We start from the raw sequence: 9,523 nt of genomic DNA on the forward strand, positions 1-9,523 counted from the left end.
CAGGGTATCAGACACCCTCTTCTAGCCTTCATGGGCACTGCATACATGGGAGTACTTAACATACATGTAGGCAAAATACTCATACACATAAAATGTTAGAAGAAGAAGAAGAAGAAGAAGAAGAAGAAGAAGAAGAAGAAGGAGGAGGAGGAGGAGGAGGAGGAGGAGGAGAAGGAGAAGAGGAGGAGGAACCTAAGAGTGCCTCCCAGCTCAGGTTATGGGCCCCACGGTGGTAATCCAGGGGTACCAAGAAGGGTGAGGATCTGGCATATGAGAGGAAGCTGAGTGTACTTCCACTGTGTCTGCCCACATCTTTCCTTCTACAACTGTCACACCAAAGACAGCTCTGCGGTAGCCAAACGCTTCACCATCAAGTATGCAAACAATAAAGAAGTCTTAAGAAACCATCACAAACTTCATTATATTCTGTTTACTCTTCAGTAAAGCCATGAGATGCAGTACCATTAACCTTTTCAAAATGCCCATTTAAAACTTCCCCCAAAACCCCAAAATACCAAAGAAAATATTCTCCCTTATATAACTAAATCACATAGACTACATAATGTTCAAAGATTGCTTTCTTTTGAAGCAGTCTTTTTAAAATGAACCAGTAAAGATTTCTTCCTGTGGGGCTGCCAGTTTGAGGATCATAGATGGCACTGAGGGGTGGGAAAGGACAAAAAAGCCATGTGGCCTGACTGAGGACTCCAGCCATGGTGATCACTTAATCTGGCAGACAAATAGAAAATGCGGATTTAAATAGATTGTCAGAGGTAAAAAGACAATGACTGGGAAAAACTGACAGGCAGCTAATTGGGAAACAGGCTGTGAGTAACAAAAATGGAGGATGCTCATAAAGGATACAGCTACAGTTAGGAGGAGAAAGTTCTGGAAATCCATTAAGCAGCATGGTGAGAACAGTAATAAGTATTGTACATTTGGAAACTGCTAAGACAGTACATTTGGGGGGCTGTTGAGACAGAGTCTCACTATGTAGACCTGGGTGACTTGGAATTTACTATGTAGGCCAGGCTGGCCTCAAACTCAGAGATCTTCCTGCCTCTGCCTCCCAAGTGCTGGGATTAAAGGCATAGTAAGCATATTTAAAGTGAACTCTCCACTGGGGATGGTGGCGTATACCTTTAATCCCAGCACCTGAGAGGCAGAGGCAGAAAAGGAGGGTCTCTGTGAGATGGGGGCCAGCCTGGTCTACACAGTTCCAGGTTAGCTGGGGCTACAGGGAAACTCTGTCTCAAAAAAAAAAGTATGTGAGGTTATAAATGTGTTAATTACTTGATTTAGTCATTCCACAATATGTACAGATGTTAAAAATTATATACACAATGTCATATTTTTTACTTTAAAAATCACTTTTTAAATATTCAGCGATATGTTGTCTATAAGGAACTCACTAGAAATATTTTGATATAGGCAAATTAAAAGTAAAAATATTTTAAATATTATGCCATGAAACAGTAATCAAAGACAGACTGAGTAGCTGCATTAACATCAAAATAGATGGTAAAGGGAAAAATAAAAAGGACATTACATGATAATGAAGGAGTCAATTCACATCCCTAATGTATAAGTATCCAACAAGAGAAGAGCAAAACTATCAAGTAAAACAGGCAAAATGGAAACGAGAAACAGAAAACTATATAATAATAAATACTCTGGCATTCCTCCCAGTAACAGACTGGTGATGTAGATCTCTACTAGAGTGTTTGCCTAGCAAGCATGAGGCCCTAGGTTCCATCCCCAAGAACAACGGTAGTTATGCACAGCTGAATAACAACATCAACAAACTGGGACTAGAGAGAGGGAGAAAGGGAAGGGAAGGAGGGTCAGTGAGAGGGAGAGAGAGATCACCAAAGAAAGAGCTATCACAAGAGAGAGATCACACACATGTGTTTGTGTGTCTGCTAGATATTTCCCTGGAAGGGGCCTAGAAGTGGTGACCTCCCTCAGAAATGACCACACTGAGCACCTGATCTGAACTAAAAGGTTCTAGATCCCTGAGGCCTTTGTTTTAAGGGCTGTATTCTCAGCTTGTGTAGGAATTAGGGCTTTGCTGTTAGAACAGTGCTGTCATTTACATAAGAATATCCCCAAAGGGGCACCAGTGTTGAAGTCTTGGTCACCAGCCAGTAGCACAGTTGGGAGACAGTGGAGTCTATAGGAGGTGGCACCTAGTGGGAGAAGGTTAGGTCACAGGACAGATGTGAAGCAGATCTTCACAGGAATAGTCCTTCCTGTTTCTCTTTGCTTTCCAGTCACAGAGTAAACAGGTCTCTTGTGGTATACACTCCCACAACCATGGTACCGATAGCAGGTGGCCCCCTGCTAAAAAGGGGAGTCCTTTCATTTGGCGCTGAGCCCCTCAGGGCTATCCAGACATGGAGAACTACAACCCTAACAGCAGAGTTTCCTAACATTCTAGTCACAGAGTAAACAGGTCTCTTGTGGTATACACTCCCACAACCATGGTACTGTATCAACACAGACTTACAGCCTTGAGCCAAGAGACCATGAATTGAAACTTCTGAAACTGTGAACCAAAAATAAACCTTTCTCATGTGTATGAGTGGGGGTAATGTGTATATACATTTTGTATGTGTGTATGTGTGCATCTGAGTGTGCATGCACATGTGTGTCCATTTGGAGACCAAGGGTAGATGTCAGGTGTTTTTCTCAATCATTCTCCACCTTCTTTTTTGAGCCAGCAAGCTCCAGGGAGCCACATGTCTCCACTCCACCAATGCTGGGTTACAGTCACATGCTGCCACACTCAGTTTTTTTTAATGTGGGTGCTGAGGATCTGAACTCTGGGCCTGATACTTGCATGACAAGCACTTTACCAATTTAGCTATCTCCCAACCCCAACCTTTCCTCTTTATGTGTTGATTATCTCAGGTAAGTTTTGATAAAGTAACAGATAACACAAGCAGTTTCTGCAATCTGTTTCTTTGAGGATCCTCCTCACCTCCATCTGAACCTACTCTCTCTTGCCATCTGTGTTCCTGTCCTGATCAAGTTAGTGTACATTTCTAATCGTTTTTGCTCAGAGGTTACTAAGATTCTCCATGGAATGATACGGATTCTCCCATATCCCCCGCAGGCTGCTGTTCTGAGCTACATGAAAGCCTTGAAGATCTTTCCAATTTTGCCAGTTCTCTTAGAAGTGCCCATGCTGGGGTACATACTACTTTTATGAGTGAGTGACTCATGGTGATCTTGTTGTTGCTGGTATATAGTCCCAGTTGCCCAGTCCCAGGACTTGGAGGGGGGTCCCCTTCTGCTGATGACTGTCTTGCCCACTGGCTTAGTTTTTGATGGGATTTTAGGAAAGAGTGAAAAACTACTGTTATTATGAACACATGCCCACAAAGTATTTTCCAAAATGTTTAAAACAATGAATAGATTAATGGACAGACAAATCATATTCCTGAATGGGAAGATTTAATATGATAAAACTCAGAATTTTCAAACTCAATACATACATGTAATGCGATTCCAATCCAAATCCTAAAAGGGCCTAAGAACCAGGCACAGACATTTTCAAGTTTATATGGAGGAACATGCACATCACATATGAAGCAGAAAAACAGTATGGACAGACTTGCCTTAGCAGCTAGCAGAACTCAGTGCAAAGTCAGCATCACCGAAACAGTGAGATACCGGGCTGGAGGTGTAGCTCTGCTACACAGTGTTTACCCAGCATGTACAAGGCCTGGGCTCCAAGCCCCAGCACCAGAAGGATTGGGAGGGAGGGATGGAGAAAGGGAGGGAAGAAAGGGAGGAAAGTGAGGGAGGAAGGGAGGAAAATGAGGGAGGGAGAGAGGAAAGAGAAGGAAGGAAAGTAAGAGAGGGGAAGGAAGGGAGGAAGGGGTATTGACCCTAAATCAGAAACAAGGGAGAAAGGCTGAATAAAGTCCAAAACAGAACCAAGCTTAGGTAGGAACTCTGAAGGCAAATAAAGTCAGGCCCTCTCTCCTCTCTAAATACTGTATGCAATCTAACTGCTGGATGAATAAAGACATTAACATAAAAATATGGGGCTAAGGGGATAGCTCAGTTGGTAAAGTACTCCATTCCCAGCACCCACGTTAAAAGTAAGACATGGTGACACTAGTTATCCAACACTGGGGAAGCAGAGACAGATGGATCCCTGGGGCTAGCTGCCAGACTAGCCTAATCAGAGAGGCCCAGATCCCAATGAGAGACTCTGCCTCAAAGAGACAGAGTGGATAACGCCTGGGAAGGAATACAACCAAGGGTGTCCTTGGGCCTTCACATACACCCACACCCACACAAACACACACAGAAAAACATGCACTCACACATAATACAAACAGTAGAATAAAATATAATAAATTCTGGACAAATAAAGACATGAATATATTAAGACATTAGAAGGAAAATTTTGAAACTATTTGTGTGATCTTTGTAATCACAACCTTTGTAACTAAGAAAAATATGCAGAAACTGTAAAAGTGAAAACTGACATATGCAACTAGGTTAGAAAAGTTTCGATTTTCTATATGGCAAAAGATGGCAAAATTGAGCCAAATGAGAAAATATTTGCAACGCATACTAAAGTAGCCATGAAAATGAGATCAAATGAAAGCAGATGACTTTCTCCTTCCTCAGATTAACAAAAATGTCCAAGACTGCTAATATCCCATGCCTCAAGAATGGGGAAAATCACATCCTTATGCAGTACTCCTGGGGTAAGAATGACCACAATTGTTTCTGGCAAATAATCCAGTAATATCTAACAAAATTCTACATCAGAACACCCTTTGACTACTAACAACACCACTCCAGGGCATTACTCTCAGAAACAAGCAGTGGCACCTCAGAGAAGCAGCACTGATCACAGAGCGTAGAACTGGTCACCAGAATGCTCCCAACAGCAGAGAGGCTGAGTAGACTGCAGTCATCACACGGCCACTGGAAGAATGGGTTAAAATAGTCACCAACTACAGCCGGGACTAGCCACCATACATTGCATTTTCAAAAGAGCCACAAGAGTAATGCGAGTGGCAGAATCCCACTTTTACATTTTTTAAAAGAAAAGAAACATTTCACATATATAAAGTCCAATGTATTTTGTGACTCTAGAGGAAAGCATGGAACAGAAAAGGAAATGTTAGCCACTGACCAGCAGAGAAGTGATGTAGAAAGAAGTGTATGTTTTATACATTTATTGGTTTTTAGCTATGGCAACAATTGTATATTGCTTTAGGAATTTTTTTGTTTGATTTCGTTTGGTTTGATTTTAATCCAGTGGAGTTGCTTTTAAAGCAAACTCACATGACCACGTCTTACCAACACACAGAACTGGTGATGTGGGTGATTTGCAGTGTACTTCACTGATGTTCTAGGCAGTATTAAAATTTGAAAGATAACAATGAAGCTGTTCTATTAAACAGAAACTACTCAAGACCCCCACCCAGCTCTGCTGGTCCTCCAAACTGTCAGTCACCCCTCAAATGTGCCAGAGGTTCATCCATGAGGGAGCTGAACCATCTCCTAACTTGCTGGACAGTATGGCCTGGGATGGGAAACGATATGAAGGTCCTCAGAATCAAACTAGCTGTGTAGCTCTGTTCATCATCCACCTCTGGCCACACTTGCCTCCAGCTTTGTCAAGTTCCCCTGCTACACTTTAGATCTGCAATGGCCCCTGAAGTCAGTGAGGTAAGGACTTGGTTCCCAGTAAGGCATCATTGGAAGGAGGTAGAGCCCAGTGGAGGTCCCAAGAGACCTGGAAGAAAACAGTGGATCTTACCCCTTCCTCTTCCTCCTTTGCTTTCTGGTGTAAAGTAAGTAGGCTCCCACCATGACATGCCAATTTGTCACAGATCTAAAAGCAATGGGCCAAGGGACTGAAATATCCAAATCTGTGAATCAAAATAAACCTTTATATACATACACACACACACAAACACATATATACACAGAAATACATACATAAACACAAACACACATACACACAAACAATACACACAAACACGTATATACACACACACAAACACATATATACACAGAAACACATACATTAACACAAACACACATACACACAAACAATACACATACAAACACACATATATACACACACAAACACATATATACACAGAAACACATACATTAACACAAACACACATACACACAAACAATACACACACAAACACATATATACACACATTCACACAGACACACACACACAAATTTTCTCAACTTCCCCTCAAATTTCCTTTGGTGTCTCCTAAAAATCAGAATGTATGAGCTCTTTGCAAACAGACTCTTTACCAGCAGGCTCTCTTCCCTCCTCTTCAGAATAGGCAGTTAAGTCTAATCATTAGGTAGGCATTTGGTGTTACTAAAGTGAGAGCCACTAAGTTCAAAGTCACTTCTGAGCTCAGTGACCTTCGGGAAATGACTTAATTCTTCTTTACTTTACTTCAGCGTGCTCAGCACAAATTGCCAGGACTTCTTGAGGCAGAGGCCTGGAAGAGAGACTGGCTCAACTGTGCTGCATTCCCAGGCTAAAACAAGTGAGGCGCCTCATGGAAATTCAAAGGGACTGCCCAAGGCCCTGAGCACCAGAAGGCACAATTCACCAGGGAACCAGTGAAATGGGCTATGGCCCTGTAAAAGCAAGTTCCAGATCTGGTACTAAGTAAGTGCTCAATAAAGTAGAAACTGTTTTTCTTAGTATTCCTTTTGCTTAAATAGAAGAGCTATTGTGACACACCACATACAAACCACAGAGGACCAAGAAAACCGAGGCAGCTCTAAAGCAGCATGCTGGTCTTCTTTCAGAAAATTCAAAGAAAGCAGAGCCCAGCCTGAAGGCCCACAGTGTGGATTTCTGCCAAAGCCAGCCACCCTAGTCATCTATCTTAAACAAAGAAGACCCTTACAAGATGGTTTCACCGGTTTCGAGTCGTGGAGGGCAAGCACATATAGTCATTTCTCTGTATCCATGGGAGACTGTTCTCAGGACTCCCCAGCCTCCATGGATGGATGCTCTAGTCCCTTATACATCATACTATCTGCATATAACCTACACACACCCTCCTGTGTGTTTTTAGATCCTCTCTAGGTTGCCTGTGATATGTAATATAAATGCTATGCAAATAGTTGCTACATTGTACTGTTTGAGTAATAATGACAGGGAAAATCTGTACATGTTCAGCAGAGACATGGGGCTTTTCTGAATTATTTCCAATATGTGGTTGGTTGAACCCATGGCTCCAGAAACTGCTAATACCCAGGGCAGAACGTATAAGGAAGGCAAATAACCCATGTTATCCACTCACAACCACACTAACATGCAAACCTGTTCCAGATGGAACTACCCTCTCAACACAGGGCAGAGAGAACATATGAAAGACGCTATTCGCCATAATGAAAGAATTTAAAGGCTGGAGGTGTAACTCGGTGTTAGAACATTGCCTAGCCCATGTAAGATCCCGGGTTCAATCCCCAGGACAGAAAAAAAAAATTTTAAAGGCACTCATAGCTGATGAAGTCTAACGATTGAAAAGGAGCCAGTGAGAAAATCGACAGAGGTAAGACATGTAAGCACTTTGTGGTTGTTCAATGCTGTTCTCTAGGGCCCAGAGAAATGTGTGCGCATAACGTAACTTTTTGGAATGACTCAGAATTGTGGGAACTAGAACTAATAGCTTAGAGCTGTTGAAGAGAAGAACCTGTGAAACACAAACTGCATCACTGTTTTACATCTTTAACTCTGGAAACTGCAATGTAACGAATGTGCATTTTCTCACACAAATGATCTTCTACTGCGTCCAATTAATTTTTTTTTAAGGTTTATTATAAAAAGGCAGTTCTCTTTGTAAACCCTTGGGAATAGTGCTAAGGCTCAGAGGAGGCGGGGAGGCTGGGGAAGAGCCAGGAAATGGAGCTAATTCACCAGTCTGCCACCTGTAGGCTGGTTCCAGCAGACTGAAACCTCAGTACCCACTAGACAGCCATGAAAACAATGCATACTAAATAATGCTAAAAATTGAGCAACAGATGTGTGGAGACTAAATATAGGGGTGTATTTGGACCATGGCTCCCACGTGGCTGCCTCCTACTCCCTCTCATCAATTTGAACACTGAAAGCTGTGACCATACATTCTGTCATTCCCATTTAGTTCTGCAGGGTGTGACCCCCTAATCTGAAATAAGCTTTGAAAATTAATATCCCTATTAGAATGAACAACCACACCTATATGGATCCCTGTTTCAGAGGCAGTTTTTCTAGGATCTCATTTTAAACCAGGCAAGGAACAAAGGTCATTACAAACTAAATAAATAAATAAAGGCAAAGCTGGGCCGCTTTTTTTTAATTGCAAAAGTCAAGAACAAATAGCTAACATTAATTACAAAGGCTTGGTTTGGATGTGTGTAGGTGGAATTCAAACAGTGTGCACTGTAAGCCTATAATATATTTCTGCGCCAGAGACCAAATGTAGTTACAGATGCCAAGAGTTCTCCGAACAAGTGCCTGTCTTTATAAATATCCGCCCTGCATATAGCTTTCCTATTCCCATATGTCCATTCTTTATTAATATAGAAAAGGCAACTTTAGTCAAAATTCTACAAAATGCCAAAAATTAAGCTGGGCAATGGCTTGATTAATACAGGTTTCCTGGTGTCCTCCTCCGAAGATGCTACTCGCTCATAGACTTCCCTGATTTGGGGGTCAAGAACCTGAAAATCGGTCTGGAGTTGAGGACGCACGCCCTTAGATGCCGGCTACTGGCCCCCTACCCAGTCCAGCAGGGTAGTTCAGGGAGGATGTGGAAAACAAGAAGTCCCCAATGCCAGGCGTGAGTGGTCGAAGGGGTCCAGTCGGTCCCAGGCGTCAGACTGACCCGCAACCTAACGCGAAGAGCGGCGCGCACCTGGCGAGGGCCCTAGGAGGGGAGTCGCGGGCTGGGGCGCTGCGCGGGGCTCAGGCCCACCTCCCCGCCTGGTGCGCGGCAGCCGGCTCAGTAGGTCCCCTGCGCACGGGGCTGCAGACGGCAGCCCCGAGGTCCGCGCCCGGTCACTGCCTACCGAGTGGCAAGGGGTGGGAGCCCGGCTTGTTTGCGCTAAGAAAGTAAGTGTGAGCATCAGCGCGTTGAGGGGCAGCGCGCCGCGGTCCCCAGAGTTCCCCTTGCGGAGTTAGGAACCGCACCCCGAGAGGCTGCGGCGTCCCGGCCACTGCAGCCCCGCGTCTCCGGACCTCGCCCGCAACCCCGCGCCACCGGCCGCACACACTCACCGAGAAGCCGGCCCAGAAGGGGCAGGAGTGGCGGACGCGGGCCGAGGTGGTGAGCGCCAGCGCCGCGAAGCTCACGGCCACGATGAGGCATCCGAGCGCCATCTGCGTGGCCCCGAGCGCCAGCACGATGCGGGAGCGGCCTGGGCACTCGCGCAGGCGGGACAGGCTGCGGGGCAGCGCGGCGGGACGCGGCGTACGGGGGCCGCCGGCCGGAGGCATCGCGCCCAGCGCCCTGTC

General features: G+C 44.5%; 1 protein-coding gene across 1 annotated transcript in view; it reads right to left on the bottom strand.

Moving 5' to 3' along the window:
* Fam189a1 (family with sequence similarity 189 member A1) overlaps positions 1-9,505 on the bottom strand; it is a 530,618-nt gene extending 521,113 nt beyond the window's left edge. Inside the window, exon 1 of the mRNA XM_008850622.1 lies at positions 9,287-9,505. Within this exon, the coding sequence (XP_008848844.1) occupies positions 9,287-9,505 (219 nt within the window). The remainder of the gene's footprint in view (positions 1-9,286) is intronic.
* Between the last annotated feature and the right edge of the window lie 18 nt (positions 9,506-9,523).

This window comes from Nannospalax galili, unplaced genomic scaffold (assembly GCF_000622305.1).
Source record: "Nannospalax galili isolate Female #2095 unplaced genomic scaffold, S.galili_v1.0 scaffold685, whole genome shotgun sequence".
NCBI classification, from domain to species: Eukaryota; Metazoa; Chordata; class Mammalia; order Rodentia; family Spalacidae; genus Nannospalax; species Nannospalax galili.